We start from the raw sequence: 23,062 nt of genomic DNA, 5'->3' as shown, positions 1-23,062 counted from the left end.
TGGAAACTTAGTGGGTCTGGGAATATGGACAGAGTAAGGAATACAATGTCCTCTTGTCAAAATTGGTTTCCTATGGCTTCATCTGAAATAATTATTTAGTTTTTTAGAATTAGAAAATACAAAAGAGTACAAAGAACTCACTCAAAATTTGACTCAAAGATGCTTCTTCCCAAGTGCCAGATTCTGGGCTGGGGCTGTTTAGGCTGCCCAGTGCAGTGCAGTCTAATTAATTCTATCTAGTAGGATGACTCTCAATCAGGTCCCAGATTATATGATTCTGGGACCTACGTTCTTATGAACATCCATCTCTCTTCTACTTATCATTTTTAGAGATGGAAGGTACCATAGAGATCATCTGGCCTGATATACTCCCAGCAAAGGAATGTCCACTATACCATTCATTCCTTTATTTTTCAAATGCCAATTACATGTTAGACTCATCATGCTAGACACTGGGATAGAAAGGTTAATGAAAATACCTACCTGCTCTAAGGAAGATCAGTCTAGCTGGGTAGTGAGGCTAGCATAAAATTGATGACACTGTGTGCTAATTACTACCCCATCAGGAATGTAACCTAGAAAAGTGGCATTCAGTACAAACCATGCAAGCCACTGAAGACTTCCTGGAGCAGGTGATACTTGAGATGAATGTTTAAAGATGAACAGGAGTTGGTCAGGAGTGGTCTGAGTTAAACAGGTGGGAAAGATGAAAGAGGAGACAGCACTGACACTGGAGAGCATAGCGTGCTCAGGTAAACTCTGGGACAGCAGGACTATAGGGTAGGGTAGAGGGAACACAGGAGAAGTAAAAGGTAAAACCAAAGAAGGCAATTGCCAGACTATAAAAGGTATATAATACCAAGAGTTTGAACTTTGTCCAGATGGGAAGCCATCTGTGGGTTCCAAAACCAACTGAGTAGCATGATGAGAAGTGCATTTTAGGAAAACCACTCTTGGAGCAGTGTGTGATGAATTTAAGGAGACCAGGACTGGAGTCAGGGAAAACAGGAAGCTATTGTGATAATCCAAGCAGGAGGTAAATCAAACTCTGATTTAAGGCTGTGATAATGGAGATGGAAGGAAAAGAACATATTAAAGAAGTCGAATCTGTAGGACTTTGTGATGAATTTATGAGGGGTGAGAGCAAGAGGGTAGCTAAGAATGACTTCCAAGTTTCTGGCTGGAGCAACTGCGTGGTTGGTGCCCTTCACTGGCATGGGGAATACAAGGGGAAGAGCACACTGGGCAAGGGTGCAAGGTAATAAAATAAAATGTGGACACACTGGATTTGAGAACCTTCTGAGAAATCTAAGTGGAGGTATTCAGAAAGCCAGTAAGTTTATGAACAGGTTGCTCAGGGGTAAAGTCAGAGATGAAACATGGATTTGGGAGCCATTAGAGCAGGGGTAGCCCTTGAGCCTGGGAAAGAATATAAAATCATTCAGGGAGTGTAAGTGAGAAGAGAAGATCTGAGTAACAAATCCTGGGGAAAAGGGAGAGAAGAATCTAAGAAGGACCAGACAGAAAGACATAAAGAAATCACGAGAGCATGGTATCATGGAAGTCTTGGTAGAAGAGAACTTAAAAAAAACAAAACAAAAAAGAAGTGGTAGACAAAGTGAGTTGCTTCAGAAAGACCAATTCATATCCGAAAAGTGTCCTTTGGATTTAGCAAAAACGTTCAAGTGGAGACTTTGGTAAGATTAACCTCAGGCAGCCAGAGGAAACAGAAGCCCAGTAGCAATGGTCAAGGGCACCTAGGAGGTGAGGAAATACAAGTGCAAATACAGACTCCTCTCAAGAACTTGGATTATGGAGGGAAGAAGAAATGAGAAAGTGGGACCCCCAAAAGTTAGTCTTGGTTTCTTTTTATTTATTTGTTTGTTTTTAAAATGGAAAAGGCTTGTGGATGTTTACATTCTAAGGAAAAAGGGTTGCCTTTACTGGAAAACCTCCTGTGATAAGAAGCACACTACATCGCATGACATTTCATTCTTGTTTTAGACAGACCATAAAAAAGCAACTGTGGGTTAGAGTGATACCTAAAATAGTGAAGCTAAAAGTGGCTTCACTATACCTTCCGCCCTTATCTCTTCTACAGGAAGCCTGCAACTATCAAACCCGCTCCCCTGCCCTTCATTAAAAAAATTATTTACTTAAAACTGGACATATCCAGTTACTTCTACTTCACTATCCTGGCAACCTAACAACCACAGCATTGTTTGTCAATATCCTTTTGAGAATATGTTTTCTAGAATTAGACACAATATTCCATATGTGATCTAAACAGCCAGTGGATAGAGAAATTCTTATCCCTCTGGTTTAGAGGTTATATTTTATTTCATCACTCAGAAGACTTTAAAATTCCTTTTTGTTCTAAGAGTAAAGTCTAAACCCTTTCATCTAAAGGTCAAGGTTATTGAGAGTTTAGACAACCTATACTCTTTTAAGTGTTTCTACAATGATTTGCTCTCTAACAATGTAGAACCCTTTGCTCTCATGAACTTATTGATGTTTTATTTACAGTGTCACAAAATTTACAGGAGATGCCAGGAAATTTGAGGACTCTCATCACCACCATAGTTTTCCTTGAGCCAGAACTGAACTCACATGGCAGCATTTTCCGCGTCCTTCATCTGATGGACCAGACTGTGGTCCTCTCTAGTAACAACCATGGCTTCCTTTTTGCTCTCCTTTAATCTCTGTTATTTCTCCATATTGCTTACTACCCTCGGGTTTGTATATCTCGTAGAGATGTGAGCCTTCCTGATAGACCCTAACCCCTCCTATGAGAGAGTCCTTTAAACAAAACATACTCTTCTATTGCCATTTTCTATTTATGAGCTCAGTACCCTGAAGTCTCAGGAGCATTTATCTTCTTGTGTTAAAGTGCCTTACTTGTTACACATGACTTTTGTTGATATATAGATAAGATAGTCCATAAATATTGTTTGCAATCTGCATTCTTGTATATTTTTTAAACCTAAGGTGATGATCTAAGGGAATTTACTTCACACAGTGCTTCTTTGTAAGTCACCTGTGTGGTGCATCACATAGCTGCTTTTGGCTTTACTGGGATAATTTCCTAATTTCTCTTCAAAATTCCCTTAAATCCTCCTAGATAGATGAACAAGGTCTTCTACCAAAGCACATCCTCCCCGGTCTTTACAAGATGAACTCTGTCCCTTGTCCAAAGGCCATTATTCTGATTCTGCAGATTACAGCCCAGGAAAGTTTTTAAAACACCATCTCCATAGGCAGCCACTTGCTTCTGGGAGCCTCCCTGCATCATTGCCATCATATGAAACAAGAGATAAAAACACCACCTGTGCCTTCAAATCTTTTACTTCACTACCCAGAACTTTAAAGTCATTAAGAATGCAGTCCCACATTCTTCTGAGTGTGCCATTTGTTTCATACTGGAAGTAGCAAAATTGGGTGGGGGGCAGCGACAATTCATGGTCTTGATAAGACGTTCTCGGCAGGCTCTCTGTAATATTGTGGATATTGGCTCTGATCACCTCTTAATTTTCCACATCAAGTGTATAAAAAGTGACCTTCAAAGCCTTTGGTTCAGAGTTACCCATGACATGAAACATCTTTCTTCTTCCTGAGAGTGTCACAAGACCCCCCTCAGAAGCTCATATCAGCAACTTCTCCCTAGTGTCCGTGGAGGGAATGTCCTAATCTACCCTGACAGGAAGAGTGCTCTGCAGGATCTAAAGGCTAAGGTTGTCCTTCATTTCTCTGTGCTTTCACATTCTTCCACTTGCCCACTTTATGACATTAAATTCTCTGCATTTTCCTGGTTTTCTTCCTCACTATTTTTTTTTTTACCTTACTGAAGAACCTTTCATCCTCTCTAAGAAGCTGGAGTGTGAAAAAGCATCTATTTAGACTCTTCCCCTTCTGCTTCCATTTGCAGCTGCTATAATTGGTCTCAGGCATGGAAAGAAAGATGTAACTTATTCCAAAGGTCACTACACCACCCCCTAGGCAGGTGTACTCATTGGATTGACAAATGTTTCTCTTCCATTTTTGCCTACTTTGACCCTGAGACTCAGAATGAAAAAAACATGTAAAGTGTATTCTATTCAACTTGGAGGGAAACAGCAAAGGTCATATAGAGAAATAACTAACCAAAGGTTATTGAATGAAGTACTTATTTGTGATTTTTTTATATTTCTTTTTAAATTTTTATTATTTTTAATATATTTATTGATTATGCTATTATAGTTGTCCCATTTCCCCCCTTCCCTCAACTCCATCCTGCCCACCTGCTCCCTCCCACATTTCCCCCCTATAGTTCATGTCCATGGGTCATACTTATAAGTTCTTTGGCTTCTACATTTCCTATACTATTCTTACCCTCCCCTTGTCTATTTTTCACCTATCATTTATGCTATTTATTCTCTGTACCTTTCCCCCCTCTCTCTCCCTCCCACTCCCCTATTGATAACCCTCCATGTGATCTCCATCTCTATGGTTCTGTTCCTGTTCTAGTTGTTTGCCTAGTTTGCTCTTGTTTTGGTTTTAGGTGTGATTGTTAGTAACTGTCAGTTTGCTGTCATTTTTACTGTTCATATTTTATTTTTTTTCTTCTTTTTCTTAGGTAAGTCCCTTTAACATTTCATATAATAAGGGCTTGGTGATGATGAACTCCTTTAACTTGACCTTGTCTGAGAAGCACTTTATCTTCCCTTCCATTCTAAATGATAGCTTTGCTGGATAGAGCAATCTTGGATGTAGGCCCTTGCCTTTCATGACTTGGAATACTTCTTGCCAGCCCCTTCTTGCCTGTAAGGTCTCTTTTGAGAAATCAGCTGACAGTCTTATGGGAACTCCTTTGTAGGAAACTGTCTCCTTTTCTCTTGCTGCTTCTAAGATTCTCTCCTTCTGTTTCATCTTGGGTAACTTAATGATTATGCGCCTTGGTGTGTTCCTCCTTGGGTCCAGCTTCTTTGGGACTCTCTGAGCTTCCTGGACTTCCTGGAAGTCTATTTCCTTTGCCAGATTGGGGAAGTTCTCCTTCATTATTTGTTCAAATAAGTTTTCAATTTTTTGTTCTTCCTCTTCTCCTTCTGGCACCCCTACAATTCGGATGTTGGAATGTTTTGAGATGTCCTGGAGGTTCCTAAGCCTCTCCTCATTTTTCCGAATTCTTGTTTCTTCATTCTTTTCTGGTTGGATGTTTCTTTCTTCCTTCTGGTCCACAGCGTTGATTTGAGTCCCAGTTTCCTTCACATCACTATTGGTTCCCTGTATATTTTCCTTTGTCTCTCTTAGCATAGGCTTCATTTTTTCATCTAGTTTTCGACCAAATTCAATGAATTCTGTCAGCGTCCTAATTACCAGTGTTTTGAACTGTGCATCTGATTAGGTTGGCTATCTGTTCGCTGCTTAGTTGAATTATTTCTGGAGCTTTCAAGTGTTCTGTCATTTGGGTCTTTTTTTTTTTTTTTGTCTTGGCGTGTCTGTTACTTAAAGGGGCGGAGCCTTAGGTGTTCCCCACGGTGGGGTAATGCTGGTCGCTGTGCTGTGACTCTGTATGTGGGGGAGGGGCCGAGAGGGAGCAAGGGCGTTTGCTCCACTCTCTGCCAGATTTCAGTCACTCCCTCCACTACCCACAATCAAATTGGGCCCCTCTGGTGCTGATTCCCAAGTGGGTGGGCTTGTGCACACTCTAGGCCCCTGTGGGTCTCTCCATCCACCTCTCCTGTGAGGCTGGCAGTTTCTCCCGCTGCTGCCCCAACCCCCACGGGTGTTTTCAATCAGAGGTTTGAGGCTTTATTTCCCCACGCTGGAGCCCTGGGTTGTGCAGTCTGTTTTTGCTCCCCACGGTTCATCCCGGTTTATCTGTGTGTGAATGTGGGGCCGCAGGGTGCTACCCGCTGCTCTGCCTGCCCGTTCTCCGCCACTCTGAGTCCGACCCTTTGAGTTTATCTGTGCCTGAATGTGGGGCTGTAGGGTCTGCTAGTGGTCAGACTGTCCACCCCGTTCGTCCCACACTCCACCAGTCTCGGTCCCGCCACGGCAACGCGAGTCCTCTCTGCCCCGGCTGCCCGTCTCCATCCCTCCTCCTGGTCTGGATGAATGTTTCTTTTTTATCTACTTGGTGTTGGACTTCCTTGCTGTTTGATTTTCTGTCAGTTCTGGTTGTGCGAGGAGGTGCAGTGTGTCTACCTACACCTCCATCTTGGTTCTAAAACTGCTTTCTCCTTTTTATATTTCTTAAACATCTCTCTTTAAATGGTCTGCTTTTTCAAAAATTTTACACTAATGCTACTTACTATGATTAGCTGCTTAAATGTGATTTGGTGCTTTGAGACATTAGGTTATATGTATTGGAATGTAAATGCTTGATAATGTTTGACTAAGCTAGCCTACAGAAAGTCTGGCATTTCAGATAATGAGGATATAAATCAGACCACTAACAGAGAATGCACAGCTGCTATGTGAACCATGGGCACTTGAGCACTAAGTAACAGCAAATATCTCAGGATAAAGTCACAGTTCTGTGTCCCATGCGATCTTCTGAGCAGATGTGGATGCACCTGTCTCCTGACAGCTATGTTATCATAGGCAGCAACTTGTCTACACTCTAAATGATATCTAACATGCCAAAAATATGTAAATATAAAACCTCTGGTTTAGAGGTTATATTTTAACTTATCTCATCACTCAGAAGACTTTAATATTCCTTTTTGTTCTAAGAGTAAAGTCTCATTTACTCTATGGCTCCCATTATTTGATGAGTTTATAGGTGACTTGAGTCAAGACTGTACCAGAACCAGGAGGTGTACCCACTAGTGACCAGGTTTTCTATTTGAGCACAGACAACATCAGTAGCTTGGACTACGAAAGACCTGTAGGAACAGACCCCCGGTGTGTCCCCTGGCCCTGGACCCTCACTACCCACCTGTCAGGACCTTCCTCAGTCAAGCTGTCAGGACTGGCTCCTTCACATCTTCCCCTCAGCTTCAAGGTAGGCTATTCAAAGAGTGCCATCTGCAGGATGAACTGAAGACTCATAAATACTTAATTCATTTCCTCCAAATGATAGTTGGAGAATCTGTTTAAAATGTGTTCAGGAGCTAGTAAACACAAAATTTAAAGTTTTTTTAAAAAAATTTTATTTAATTTTAGAGAGAGAGAGGAAGGGAGGGAGAAAGGGGGGGGACATCAATGTGTGGTTGCCTCTCACATGCCCTCTACTGGGGACCTGGCCTGCAACCCAGGCATGTACCCTGACTGGGAATTGAACCGGCGGCCCTTTGGTTCACAGGCCAGCACTCAATCCACTGAGCCACACCAGCCAGGGCAAAATTTAAAGTTTAATGAGAGATAATGGATTGCTACATTATTTCTTCCCAGCTATCATTTATATTTATTTTAATAACTGCCACAAATGTCTTTGGTGAGAATCACAGGTGCACCCACTATGCCAAGAGTGGAAACGTTTTGTCTGGGGGCTTTTCACCGCCCCTTGCTCTCTCCCTGTGTGTAGCCATCTCTGCTTGAGGGCTGGCCCTGCAGAGGGCAAATTTCCAGGAGCCGAACACAAGCCTCTCTTCCTGCTTTGATTCAAGTCAATGTTTTAAACCTGAGTACAGAGAATGGGAGCTCAGAATTCCCTTCTCGTATCATCCTCAGGTCAAATAATCATGAAATTATAAACTGAAAGTGTTTTTCTCACTAAACCATGACTCTTTTTAGTACTGCTGACGAGCGGCGCCCCAGCCTCCTGCTTCACACCGTGTGTCACACCCTTCCTGACTGTAACTCATAACCAGTACCTCCAAACAAGAAGAGTTTGTACACTTTCACTTATTGTCACTGATCACTGACTAACTCAAAAATTATCCAATTCCTGATTAAATCCATTCCTCTCCTTGCAGTGGCCCTCAGCTAATTGAGAACAGAAGCAAGAGAGAAAGAGAGCGCCTGTTCCTGTCAGGATCTCCCCCCTCCTCACCACCTGAACACGACAATCCCAATGCACACCAGGCAGGCTGAGCAGGCGGCTACAGACAGCCTTCGCCATGGTCAGAGTTGGTTTTCCTAAGTGGGCTACCAATTCCAGGATGCTAAGCAGCTCCACTACTCACTCCCTGCCCAAGACGGGGATGGGGGAACAAAACAGGACCCACCCATCTCCAGCGACCTCATGGCCCCTTGCTTAGGTGTTCCCTTTGTAGTTAGGTGTTTCCCATCTGTTGTTCTTCTTTCCAGAGGAAACATTCCTCTTAAAAGCAGAGCCTTTTGGAAGGTAGAACTCTCTCTTCTTTCTCACAAAGATAACAGTCTTATCAGAAAGCAGAGGCAGGGGGAAGTGGATCATATGAAGAGATTGTAATGTATGTCAAACAGGATGGCCACACCAGCATCCCCACTCCCATTCTTGCTCTTTGTCCTGCACTTTCCATGAGCAAACTGGCACTCAGAAATGAGTTTTATGCCCAGTTCCTGTAGCTCAAAAAGGAGATTATGGAGTTACATAAGAACATGATTCGAGTCAGACAGACCTGGGTTGGAATCCCAGCAGAACCACCACCAAGCCAGATGACTTGTGCACACTGAATAACTTCCTGAGCCTTAGGGTCCTCTCTTATAAAACAAGACAAATACCAACTATCATTCAGGATTAGTGGGTTATAAAATACATAGTGGACAAAACATAACCAAAGACACTGAAATTGAGAACAGGCTGACAGTGACCAGAGGGGAGAGGGGAGGGAATTTCAGGGGGAAAGGGTGAAAGGTTTGCAGGAACGGTTATAAAGGACACATGGACAATAATGGATGGGGGAGGACTGGGGGTTGGGCTGGGGTGGGGAGCAAAGGCAGAAAACGGTACTTGAACAATAAAAAATAAATAAATAAATAAAATGCATCTTGAAAAAATATATAATGGAAATATAAACTTTAAAAAATGTATCCATTCTTTCTTTAGTGTCAGTTTAAGTCAGTATGTACCTGGTACTAAATGAAAGGCATTGCCCCATGTGAAAGGCTTATCACGTGTCAGTGAGAAAAGTAAAGGAGCAATTAGGAATAATGGGGTTAAAGTTGAGGTAGCTGCCAGGCCTGCTTAGTTGCAAAAACACATAAAATGACAGCCCCCTCATGATCCTGTAACCAGGGCTGCATTGCCTATGAGGCTGCAGCAGAAAGACAGCAGGAGGGATGGGCTGAGTCAGGGCTGTGAGTGGCTCTAGGGATATCCTCCCTAAGTGAGGAGGGGCTGAGCCACAGGACAGCCAAAAGGCAAGAGCATCAAAGTGATGGGACGGTTCTGTTCCAACACATTATCCCAGGTAGCCTAACGCCCACTCTCAGCAGACACAGAGTCCAAATGGCTCTTTTCTATCCTTTGCCTCCTAATAGCCTGGAGAGGCACCCAGAAGGCAACTACCATTCTACTTTCTGGTTCAGTGAATTTGACTACTTCACATAAGTGGACTCATATGTATTTGTCCTGTTGTGACTGACTCATTTCACATTGTCTCCAAGGTTCATCTATGTTGTAGGATCCTTCTTTAAGACTAAATAATATTCCATTGTGTATGTGTACAGACCAAATTTTATTTATCCATTCATCCATTAGTGGACACTAGGGTTGCTTCCACCTTTTGGCTATTGTGACTAATGCTGCTGTGAACACAGGTACAGGATTACTTTTTCACATCCCACCTTTTAATTCTTTTGGGTATATAGCTAGAACTGGGATTGTTGAATTATATGGTGATTCTATGTTTAGTTTTTTGAGAAACCACCACACTGTTTTCCACAATGGCTGTACCATTTTACATTCTCACCAACAGGGCACAAAGATTCCATGTGAGGCTTTATTCCACAGGTTGGGTCTAATCTATCTGCAATGACTAGGTTCAAGTCACTGCTGACCTGATCTTTCTGGCCCCTGCCAGGCCTCTCACTTTTCAGCACACACTTGCAGCTACCCTAGAGATGTGGTATGCTCCCACTACTTTCCTGTCCTCCAGCAGTTTCCTTTGGTTCTTGGCTGATATTTGTCTTGGGCTGGTGGCTTCCTTGGGTGAGAGATGGGGCTTTGCACAATGCCAAGCATGACACCCACACTGAGTGCCCACATGTGGGACTGGAGCCAGTGCTGGTTAACACCATCGTGGGGAAACCCAGCTTTGTCATCCTCACTGCTCCAGCAGCATCCAACCCTCTGTCCCCTACTGACTCCCTTCTCAGTTGCCCCTTCCCTCCCTTATTCATAAGAGTCTTATTTTTCCCCTGCAACTAATCACACCTGATGATATAACTGGACAGCAGTATTTCATCTTGAAGGTGAAGATTTTGAGGACCCATTTGGAATACTCCCAAGGAAATTAAAATAAAATATGGGGGGTGGAGGCTCAGAACAGAACTCTACCCCCCAAATTCCACCATTAAGACAAATGTTTAAGTCCTCTTGTACAGGCTCTTCATGCAAATTAGAAAGCAGTGCCATTTTTGGCACAGGTATGCATCTCAACTAAAAGGCTGAATATTGTGCAAATTACAAACTAAATACTGTGCCAATGATGCAAAGGCACTTTCTCTGGGAACATTCAGCCTTGTTGGTGCGTGGCTTGGTGACCAGGTGCCATCTCTTCCTTAAGATCCTGGAAGGTACACAGCTTTGTGAGCAGAGTGGCCACTATTTTTAGCTCCCACTCAAGTGCAGTGAAAACCATAGAGGTGGCTTTGGGCTGTTGATGGTTCTGGATGTCCTTCCCTCCTGTCATCACCATCTTGTAGACAAGTCATTAACAGTTCATGCCAGCAGAATTATTTTCTTTGAGGACAATAAAGTGAGGGTCTACTTACCACTCACCTAGTGATACAAGAGCAGACAAAAGTCTCCTTGCATTAGGCAGACAGGCAGCCCAGAAACCATGGGTTATCAACCTGACATGCCCCATTAGACACCACACGGCAGCCCTGGTTCTCTCACCTGCCCCTCCCACACCCAACACGCACGCCCAGCACCTCACCTGGGCCACCTCTTCAAAATCATCGTGCCTCTTCTGCAGGGCTCGGGCTCGGTGCAGGGACTTCCCAACCCCAGTGTGTTTGCTGAGAAAGGCCTCACCGTGGTTTTCAATCCAGTCCAATACCTGGTCAGAGGAGGAAGACAGAAACAATGACTTTTGGGCAGAAGGAATGACATATGACAACATATGTGACCGCAAGAGTCCTAGAAACTCCATCCCAATCAGAAAGCAGCAAGCAGTCCAGGTGGATATGTTCAGTCACTGGATACAGGGGATTTCATTACTGCCATTAGCAATATAACAGTCCCATCGTTAACTGAATTCTGCTCATCTTTTTTTATCTCCGGAATATTCCCTCAGTACATTTTAAGTTTTCTCAACATTAATTAGTCCATTTTTTAGCCCAGTTTAACCCCCTCACTACCATTATTCCAACCACATAAATGAGGCAGTATCAGGTCAGGGCAGTTCCTTGGTCCTCACTCTACCATGAAAATGATCACAGCAGTGACAGCCAGTGATGGGCACCCTGTCTCCTGGCTCCTGGGACTCTAATCGTGGAAGTAAAGTCCAGGGTAGTCAGCCCACAGCTGGAGCTATGCACAAGATAGTTGATCACTACCAGACCAACTGCCCTCTCTGGCTTCTTTCCACCTCTCTCTCCCAGTCAACACCTACCAACCAACCAAATAAAGTAAGGTCTTTGTATCTTTAAGGCGTTTAGTATCTATGATTATCTTGGGAAGCAGTGGCAATTCCATGTTCTTCCAGGCTTAACACCTAGTGATTTGGCCTCAAGACATTTTCCTTGGTGTTTAGGGAAGCTGGAATAGAGGTTGCTGGAGCATTAGAGACATGAGTGAGGGGATACTGAGATAGTGAGAAGATATCTTATCTTGAGGGGCACTTGATAGAAGGGGTGGAAACTCTTAGTAAAAGTCTTGGAATGTACAGAGGACCAAAGCCTTTAACATCCACTTAAATTTGCTCAGGTAGCCTAACAGAAACGTGGGAGAAAGGAAGCATTAATTTTCTGGTCTCTGAAAGGTTGACTTGACGCTCAATAAATCAGGTGGCCACAATTAAATCAGAATAGTGCAGACACACCTGTTACAAATCCTGCCAAGATAAGTGAGTCCACTCTACTCCTACTGCACTAAACTTTAACTGAACATTTGATTAATGATATATTAGCCTTCTCAGACTTTAGAGGGACCCTTGGGAAAATGATTTAAATGAACTAGGTCTGTTTAAAAGGATGCTTTAATCCATTCTCTGTTTCTTCTGCAGACTGCCCTGTGGCAAGCAGATAGATAAAGTCAACCATAGTCTGCAGGCATGGAAGTTCTAGCTCCACAGAATCCAGCCTTTGGCTCCACTTCCTCTGACACTTGAGATAAATTAATTAAAGTGCCTGTGATTGTGCAAAGTATAGAAGACTTCAAAGTCTTCAGTGACAGTATCATAAGGCCCACAACAAGATGGTGTTAGAGAAATGTACACATGAATATATTAATGAGGTTTAACAAACAGCCACTTAACAAAGCCAAAAGGTCAGGTAATTGTACATTAAAGTGAAGAAAAAGGCTTTTTTCAGAATGACTTTATCTAAACATTGAGTGTAAAGATTTTAAACAGTTTGTATAACCAATTCTGGCAATGCATATCTTTTTAAGTTTGGAGGCACATCTGTAAAAAGAAATTGAAGTACTAAATGAACTGTATTTTTATTTTGCAAACCACTGAAAGGCAGCATTGAAAGGAGCTCTAAATGTTCCTTTCTTAGAAGAAAGAAGAGCCTATGTATCCTTAGAATTATGTATGGTGAAATTTCAACAACAACAAAAAAATCAGGAGGGTGCATTTTTACTTGATTTACCACAGTTGGATCCCACAATTCTCTATTGCAAGTTCCCGCAATTCTCTCGCATGCAAGATCAAAGATAAAGGGTTCTAAGCATAAAATTTCCCATATATTGTGTACCATGGGTAGTGCAGTTTTATAATTTTTATGCATTTTTGAACTTTTATTAATCCCCTTTTGAGAAAGAATTGAAGCTTGGGGGTCATTTTTATATATAAAAGAGCTGACTTGCAGCCTTTACTGAATGCTTTGGAATTTATGAGAAATTTTCAGATTACAACTTTTTTTCTTAATTTAGTTTTGAACAGTTAAGTGTGACCTGCTTGTCTAGCACTGTTTTCAGAAACTGTATTTAATTCATTTATTTTTATCTCTAGCTCTAATAAAATTGGTTATTTTAAAGCAAATTGGTTAAAGAAAAATGCTTTTCATCCACTAGTTTGGAAATGGTTAGCTTTTATACTCCCTGGAGGTAATTTCACAACTTTTAAACTTTTAAATGAAATAAGCCAGTCAGAGAAAGACAAAAAGTATAAGATTTCACTCATATGTGGAATCTTATGAACAAACTGAACTAACAAGCAAAATAAAGACAGACTCATAGGATGGAGAGCAGGCCAACAGCTCTGGGGGTAGAAGGCGGTCTAGGGCATGGAAGAATGGAGGCAAAAGGAGAAAGGATTCATGGACATGGACAACAGTGTGGTGACTGTGAGGCTCGGGGAGGGGGATATAAGGGGAATAAATGGTAATAGAAAAAATACAATAAAAAAGTAAAAAAGTAATAAAAATAAAAAGCAAATTTTTTCTGTTTAAGCTCTTTTGCTTTCTTTAAAATGTCAGTTCATTTTCAATTAGTGACAGTTTACTTAATTAGCTCTACTGTAACCACTTAAAAATCTATTTACTTCACATCTGAGAGGCTTTTACTTAGTTTAAACATAACTTTGGTTGCTCTGTGATGTTACATTGCCTCCATTTAGTCCAACTTCTGCCATTAGAACTAAAGCTGTGGGAAATACCTGTGCAACCTCAACGAGGATTCAGGGACTGCATGGAAAACAATTGAATAAATGAAAAAGCAATGACTTAGGAAGTAAACAAAAGTACTTTAGTAATATAGGGAGACCAAAAAAGTACCTGAGAATAAACATAAATAATCAATATGAGCTATTATTGAAAATGCTGATTTCTGAGATGGCGGTAAGATAGGTGGGAGCAGAGTCCACTTCCCCCTGGGCACCGATGAAACCCCTAGCTGATCTGAGGAACAGAGTGAACAGCCAATGGTATTCTAGCATATATGAAGATTGGAGACCAAAAATTGTAGAGGACATTGAAAAATCAGATGGTAAAAAGAGCGCTTCCAGACAATAAGGTCCCTGGGACCAGCATGAGGACCAGGGCAGCTGAAGCCCAAGGCCAGGGCCTTAGGGTCTGCTGCAAGACTCTTGGGAGAGAGCCAGGCTGGGCTGTGTGAGAGGACAAGTGCTTGTTTGGATGGGGGGGGAGGGCTTGAATAGGAGGAATTTCTCGATAAGAAAAAGAGAAAATGAGGAACTCAGCGGCTGTTTAGAGAATTCTCCCCAGCAGCAGCCGTGGTCTCTTGCACCCCCAACCACTCAGCCCCTGGACTGTGAACACCAGATAAGCAGCCCCAGCACACACCTGAAGCCCAGGTCGGTGTGCACGCAGATCAGCACCCTAGGCGCCCACACCTGAAGACCCGGATGGGTAAGCACCCCGATCAACGGCCTGGCTACCCATAGCGACCATGCCTGAAGCACCGGGGACTGAACATCTCCCACCTAGCCCCTGCGCACAGAGCCCTGAAGGGCCTACTCGCTCTCTAGGAGGAAGGCAGAATGCCCAGCAGAGGGGAGCTACAGGGCTAGGGGAGACCAGCAGTCCCCAGAAAGACTTGACTCAGTAGGGGGCTGAACTACCCTGAAGGAGCACCGAGAGCCCCTAGCATCTAGGACAGCAAAGAGCAAGAAGTTGGAGTGTGAGCTGCCCCTAACTGGTGCACCTCAAGGACAGCACAACTGGTGAACTAAAGGCCTAGGGGGGAGCAGAAGGACCCTGAAGAACTGGACTGGAGGCTGGACAACAGTGAAGAGTGTGGCTCAGGAAGGGCGAAAAGTGAAATCAATCCCTCCAACCCCACCCCCTCCCGTTTCACAGACAGGAAGACCAGCAGAACTGACCTGACTGGTTTAAAGCCTGCAGAAGATTTTTTTTCTTTTTTTCTTAAAATTCCTTCTTCCTTTCTGTCCTTCTTTCTTTTTTAAATTCCTTCTTCCTTCCTTCCTTTACTTTTCTATTCCTTTTTCCTTCCTTCCCTTTTTCTTTTCTTTTTTTCCCCTCCTTTTCCCACAGGTGAGACAATAAAACCTGGAGCTGTGAAAAGTCCAGAGTTAGACCCAAACAGGGGTCTTCCTAAGAACAGAGACAGACAAATTTCACTTTGCTACTCCAGAGAACTTGCAAGGTGGGAGTGGTGAACACTAGTACACCTGCTGGAAGAGGAAATCTACCAATAAAGGAACCCCCAACAGATAACAACAGCAGAAGGTGAAGGAGGGAGTGGAAGCCATACTAACCTCAATCCAGGACTGAGCTGGAAATACAGCTAAATAGTGGAGAAATTACTCAGAACAAACAACTGAACAAGAGCGAGAGAGAAGCCTCAAAACCTTGTACCAGCTTCAACACAACCTGTCCACATCTGCACAACAGAATACAAGATGTGGTGGATGGAGTGACCCTCAATTAACCAGCTCAAGGGAAGGACCCATCAAAGAAAGACCCAACAACAATCAAAACCCAAAGACATACAGAGAGCCAACATAAACCACAGCCCAAGATGAGCAAGCTCAGGAGATTAAGGAGATGGCACCAATGAATCCCACTGGCATTCTACCATAGAATTTCATACCATAAACCCAGGGAGTCAGAACAGATCAATTTAAGAAGCAGAGGCTAACAAGAAGAGTCTCACAAACAATGGGAAGACAAAGAAACAATCCCCAAATGATAGGACAGGAGGAAGCCTCAGAAAAAATGCTAAATGAAATAGAGGCAAGTCAACTATCTGATACTGAGTTCAAAGCAATGGTTATCAGGAAGCTCACTGAGCTCACAGAGAATTTCCGGCAACTACAGGGAAACTACAATGAAATCACTGCAAACTATACGAACATGAAAAAGGAAATAGAAACTATCAACAAGGGCCAAGAGGAAATGAAGAATATAATTTCTGAATTGAAGAACACAGTAGAAGGAATCAAAAGAAGATTTGATGAAGCAGAGGACTGGATCAGCGAGCTGGAGGACAAAGTAGAAAAAAACACCCAGAAAGAGCAAGAAAAGGAAAAGAGGCTCAGAAAGAATGAAGAGGCAATAAGGGAAATGCAGGACAACATGAAACGTAATAACATCTGTATAATAGGGACACCAGAAGGAGAAGAACATCAAGGGATAGAAAACCTATTTGAAAAAGTAATGATGGAAAATTTCCCTAATCTGAGGAGAGAAAAAGTCACATAATCCAGGAAACACAGAGAATCCCAAGCAAGAGGAACCCAAAGAGGCCCACTGCAAGACATATCATAATTAAAATGGCAAAATTCCAAGACAAAGAGAGGATCTTAAAGGCAGCAAGGGAGAAACAGGAAGTAACATACAAGGGAGCCCCAATGAGGTTAGCAACTGACTTCTCAATGGAAACGCTCCAAGTCAGAAGAGAATGGCAAAAAATATTCCAAGTACTGAGAACCAGAGGCCTGCAACCAAGACTACTTTAACCAGCAAGGCTCTCAATCAAGATAGAAGGCCAAATAAAGAGTTTCCCAGACAAAAGAAGTCTAAAAGAATATACCTCCACCAAACCAGCTTTGCAAGAGATGCTAAAGGGACTGCTTTAAGGAAAGGAAGGAAAAGAGAAAGAGAGAGGAACACAGGTAGGAAAAAATGGCAATGAATAACTACCTATCAATAATAACCTTAAATGTAAATGGAGTAAATGCTCCAATCAAAAAACATAGAACAGCTGAATGGATAAGAAAGCATGACCTACACATATGCTGCCTAAAAAAGACCCATCTCAGGACAAAAGACTTACACAGACTGAAAGTAAAGGGCTGGAAACAAATTTTCCAAGTGAACAGACAGGGGAAAAAAAGCAGGGGTAGCAATACTCATATCAGACAAAATAGACTTCCAAAGAAGGGCCATAAAGAGAGACCCAGAAGGTCACTTCATAATACTCAAAGGAAGAATCCACCAAGAAGACATAAACATTGTAAATATATATGCACCCAACATAGGAGCACCCAAATACATAAAGAAAATCTTGGAGGACTTCAAGAAAGACATTGACAGCAACACAATTATAGTAGGGGATTTTAACATCCCATTGTCAAAAATGGATAGATCTTCCAAACAAAATATCAGCAAAGATATTGTGGCATCAAACAACACCCTAGATGAAATGTGCTTAACTGATATATATAGAGCCTTTCATCCCAAAGAAGCAAAATACACATTCTTTTCAAGTGTACATGGAACATTTTCAAAGATAGACCATATGATAGGACACAAAGCAAGCCTCAACACATTCAAGAAAATTGAAATCATATCAAGCATTTTCTCTGACCACAAGGGACTGAAACTAGAAACCAACCCCAAAGGAAAATAGCCAAAACACTCAAAATCATGGAGACTGAATAGCATGCTATTAAACAATGAATGGGTCAAGAACGAGATTAGGGAAGAAATCAAAAAGTCTCTGGAAACAAATGAAAACAAACTCACAACAACCCAAAACTTATGGGACACAGCAAAGGCAGTCCTGAGAGGGAAGTTCATAGCAATACAGGCCTACCTTAAAAAGATAGAAACATTTCAAACAAATAACCTAACCCTACACCTACAAGAACTGGAGGAACAGCCCAGAGCAAGCAGAAGGAAGGAAATAACCAAGATCAGAGCAGAGTTAAATGACATAGAGACTAAAACCACAATTCTAAGGATCAATGAATCCAGGAGCTGGTTCTTTGAAAACATAAACAAAATCAACAAGCCTTTAAACAGGCTCATCAACAAAACAGAGAGAGGATCCAAATAAACACAATTAGAAATGAAAGAGGAGAGATTACAACTGATACCACAGAAATACAAAGTATTGAAAGAAATTACTACGAAGAACTGTATGCCAAGAAACTTGAAAACCTAGGTGAAAAGGACACATTTCTAGAAAAATATAATCTTCCAAAACTGAGTGATGAATTAGCAGAAAGCCTGACCAGACCAATAACAGCAGATGAAATTGAAGCAGTAATCAAAAAACTCCCGACACACAAAAACCCTGGACCAGCTGGTTTCACAGGAGAATTCTACAAAGCATTTAAGGAAGAGCTAACCCCTATCCTTCACAGACTATTTGAAAAAATCCAAAATGATGGAAGACTCTCAAACTCTTTTTATGAAGCCAGCATCATCCTAACCCCAAAACCAGATAAAGACGCAAGGGAGAAAGAAAACTTCACGCCAACATCTCTGATGAACATAGATGCTAAAATTCTCAACAAAATATTGGCAAACTGCATCCATCAATACATTAAAAAGATCATCCACCATGACCAAGTGGGATTCATCCCAGAGATGCAAGGATAGTACAATATTCGCAAATCCATAAATATAATACATCACATCAATAACTGCAAAGACAAAAATCACATGATCATATCAATAGATGTGGAAAAAGCATTTGATAAGATACAGCACCCATTTCTGATAAAAACACTCAGCAAAGTGGGAACAGAGGGAGCATTCCTCAACATAATAAAGGCCATATATGACAGACCTACAGCCAACATCATACTCAATGGGCAAAAACTGAAATCTTTCCCACTAAGATCAGGAACAAGACAAGGTTGTCCACTTTCATCACTTCTATTCAACATAGTATTGGAAGTCCTAGCCACAGCAATCAGACAAGAAAAACAAATAAAAGGCATCCAATTTGGAACGGAGGAAACAAAACTGTCATTGTTTGCAGATGACATGATAGCGTACATGGAAAATCCTATAGACTCCGCCAAAAAACTGCTTGACCTAATACATGAATTTGGCAAAACAGCTGGATACAAAGTCAATACTCAGAAATCAAAGGCATTCCTGTATACCAACAATGAAACTGCAGAAACAGAAATCAGGAAAAAAATCCCATTTGATATAGCAACAAGAAAAATAAAGTACCTAGGAATAAACCTAACTAAGGAGGTAAAAGACCTGTATTCAGAAAACTACACAACACTGAAGAAAGAAATCAAGGAAGACACAAACAAATGGAAACATATACCGTGTTCATGGATTGGAAGACTTAACATCATCAAAATGGCCATACTACCCAAAGCGATTTATAGATTCAATGCAATCCCTATTAAAGTACCCATGACACATTTCACAGATATAGAACAAACACTTCAAAAATTTATAAGAAACCATAAATTACCCCGAATAGCTGCTGCAATTTTGAGAAAGAAGAACAAAGCAGGAGGGATCACAATACCTGATATCAAACTGTATCACAAGGCCACTGTAATCAAAACAGCCTGGTACTGGCATAAAAAACAGGCACATAGACCAATGGAACAGAACAGAGAGCCCAGAAATAAACCCAAGTCTCTACGGTGAATTAATTTTCAATAAAGGAGGCAGCAGTATAAAATGGAGTTAAAATAGCCTCTTCAACAAACGGTGTTGGGAGAGCTGGACAGCTACATGCAAAAAAATGAAACTCGAGCACCAACTTACACCATATACAAAAATAAATTCAAGGTGGATAAAAGACTTAAATATAAGTCGTGACACCATTAAAGTCATAGAGGAGAACGTAGGCAGGAAGATCTCAGATATCTCACATAGTAACATCCTCACAGACACATCCCCTAGAGCAAGGGACATAAAGGAAAGAATAAAGAAATGGGACCCCATCAAAATAAAAAGCTTCTGCATGGCCAAAGAAAACAGTATTAAAATAAAAAGAGAACCAACCGTATGGGGAAACATATTTGCCAATGATACCTGAGACAAAGGTTTAATCTCCAAAATATATAAAGAACTCACACGACTCCATTCTAAGAAGACAAACAACCCAATTAAAAAATGGGCAAAGGACTTGAACAGAGACTTCTCCAAGGAGGACATACAGAGGGTCCAGAGACATATGAAAGGATGCTCAGCATCACTAGCCATCAGAGAGATGCAGATTAAAACTACAATGAGATACCACCTCACACCGGTCAGAATGGCCATCATAACGAAAGCAACAAACAACAGGTGTTAGAGAGGATGTGGAGAAAAGGGAACCCTAGTGCACTGTTGGTGGGATTGCAGACTGGTGCAACCACTATGGAAAACAGTATGGAATTTCCTCAGAAAACTAAAAATGGAAATGCCTTTTGACCCGGCAATTCCACTGCTAGGATTATATCCTAGGAACCCTGAAACACCAATCCAAAAGAACCTATGCACCCCAATGTTCATAGCAGCACAGTTTACAATAGCCAAGTGCTGGAAGCAAACTAGGTGCCCATCAGTAAATGAATGATAAAAAACACTATGGTACATTTACACAATGGAATTCTACGCAGCAGAAAGAATGAAGGAGCTCCTACCCTTTGGGACAGCATGGATGGAACTGGAGAGCATTATGCTAAGTGAAATAAGCCAGGGGGTGAAAGACAAATACCATATGATCTCACCTTTAACAGGAACCTAATCAACAAAACAAACAAGCAAGCAAAACATAACCAAAGACACTGAAATTGAGAAAAGGCCGACAGTGACCAGAGGGGAGAAAGGAGGGAATTTCAGGAGAAAAGGGTGAAGGGTGTGTAGGAACAATTATAAAGGACACATGGATAATAACAGGGGTGTGGGGTGGGGGGTAGAAACGGGAGGGAGGTGGGGAGGGCTGGGGATTAGGCTGGGGTGGGGGCAAAAGGCAGAGACTGTAATTGAATAACAATAAAATTAGAAAAAAAAAAAGAACAAATGCTGATTTCTGACTACTTTGGATTAGGTAGTTCATTTACAACTAGCATGGCTTGATACATACATTTGGACTCCATGCTCTGTTAACCCTGAATCCATGTCTCCCAACCCTGGGAGTAGAGCCCAGCTTCCCACGGAGTGGCCAGCGGAGGCATGTGCCTCTGAGCAGAGAGCAGCAGTGCCTGACAATTACAGTCCACACCATAAATGTGCAGCACGGGAAGTCCGGATATACCGCGGTTTCTGGTGAGTCCCAGACTCTGAACGTCACTGGTTAAAGAATAAATTGCATTCCTAGCCAAACCCTGGACCCTACCAAAGTATATGTACCCATCAAGGTACTTCTTATTAGCTACCCTTCTTTAATTTCTCTCATCTACAATAGTTTTTAAATATTCAATTATCAATTATAGTTAGGATAGTACAGAATGGCAGTTAATTATACCTATGAATGGCTTTGAATTGGTATTTGTTCCCAACATAGAAGGTTTTATCTTTCTGTTTGTGTTTGAGGAGAGGTCTTTGGGAAGCTGAGAGCACATGTGAGATGTGAATATTCACATATTCAAACGGATATTTATTAGTTTTATTGCACCTCAGCGCTGAGCACAAGGACAGCCCGGGTACCTTATTGAACAAAACAGGTGCGGCCCTGACTCCGGAAGCTCAGGCTATGTGAGTAACAAGCACTAGATCCCAAATCACACAATTCATCATAAATTGCAGTGGTGAAAAGTGCCAACAATCAGGTGCTCCTAGTTGGGGGGGTCAGGGGTCCGCTAAACCTTACTTCTTCTCTTCAGAGAAGAAGTAAGGTTTAGCTGAAATGTGAGAGGGGACAGGACTTAAGTTAGGAATTAGAAAGATTAGCATGGCTTCAGTAGGAAGTAAGTAGGAAATGGGCCTAGAGAAGGCAGGAACCAGATGCTGCTAAGCCCTGGTGTGCTGAGTCAGATTCCAGTGTTCATTCTAAGAGCCACTAAAAAGCTGCAAGGAGAAGAAAGATATCATGGGATCATGGGATCTGCATTTAAAAATTATGGTTCTGACTGCTTTGTGGAGAACTAGTTGGAGGACAGCAAGCACAGAGATGGGAAGACAGGAGGTTATTGCAGAAATCCCAACGAGAGATGATGATGGCTTAGACAGGGCCATGGGGAGCGTCAGTGGAGAGGCGGGTTGGAGTAATATTTGGGGGGAAGATGGCCAGTATTTGGTGATTGGTTATGAAGGTGGTAGAGATGCAGGTGGAAGGTTTACCCCAGGGGCATGGCTTGAATAACTGCATGGAAGGAGAACCTGGTCACTGCAGAAGCAAGTAAGTTGCAAGGGACCGCACAGAGATGACAGACTTCTTAAGTTTTCTCTCAATTTTCGTATTTGTGTTCTGGTTTTGATAAATGACAGCTGTGCCTCTGAACTTGAGTGGGAAGTAGCACCCAATGATAGCTGTTAATATGCTTCTGACAAAAATCTGCCTTTGGTTTCAAAGAAATAATTTTATACACTATGGTTTAAAAATAAATTATATATTGTTAATATAGCTGGATCCTAATAATTAAAAAGTAAGAGACAACAAATCCATTTGAAGAACACAAATCTAGTCTTAAATGAAATTAACCCATGCATTCTTGAAAGGACATTTCACTGGGCTATAGTTTTTGAGGGGCTCCTTAACCTGACATGCAGATTCCTCTGTGGCTGCCCCCCCCCCCCACTTTCTACCCCACTTCCAGTAAGTTTCTGCCTCACACCTAAATGCCGCAAAAGCTGATTCACAACTCCTGAGTTTTGCTGTCGCTATATTTAACTTTACTGGAAATGTCCTACTCATCCTTTAAGCACCATCTCAAAATGACTAGTTTGGAAAGCCTTTCTCTTTAATAACCCACCCAGGCTGGGGTGGTGTCACTCTCCTCCAGTTCTGTTCAAACCACAATTATTGCCCATGGATCTGTCTCTCCCACTAGACTCCAGCCTCCTTGTGATTTCCAGACACAGCATGGTTCTTAGCACAGAGTGCTTTGCTTCAGACATGTTGAACTCCACTCAACTCAAACTCATCGCCCCAACACACAGCTTTGGGGTGAATGTCTCCAGCTCCAAACTCCTATTGTAACTATCTTAG

At 42.0% G+C, this 23,062-nt stretch overlaps 1 protein-coding gene across 18 annotated transcripts in view; it reads right to left on the bottom strand.

Annotated features, from left to right (window-relative positions):
• KALRN (kalirin RhoGEF kinase) overlaps positions 1-23,062 on the bottom strand; it is an 838,419-nt gene that overhangs the window by 353,327 nt on the left and 462,030 nt on the right. For 17 of the 18 annotated variants that reach the window (XM_053918456.2, XM_053918443.2, XM_053918448.2 and 14 more), the window contains one exon: positions 11,010-11,132. In XM_053918456.2, the coding sequence (XP_053774431.1) occupies positions 11,010-11,132 (123 nt within the window). Of the gene's footprint in view, positions 1-6,919; positions 7,045-11,009; positions 11,133-23,062 lie in introns of those variants that run through there. The other variant, XM_053918454.2, reaches the window with a different exon arrangement.

Source organism: Desmodus rotundus, chromosome 2 (genome assembly GCF_022682495.2).
Source record: "Desmodus rotundus isolate HL8 chromosome 2, HLdesRot8A.1, whole genome shotgun sequence".
In the NCBI taxonomy this organism is placed as follows: domain Eukaryota; kingdom Metazoa; phylum Chordata; class Mammalia; order Chiroptera; family Phyllostomidae; genus Desmodus; species Desmodus rotundus.
Note: the sequence above shows the minus strand (reverse complement) of the source record. Positions and strands in the feature narration are given on the sequence as shown.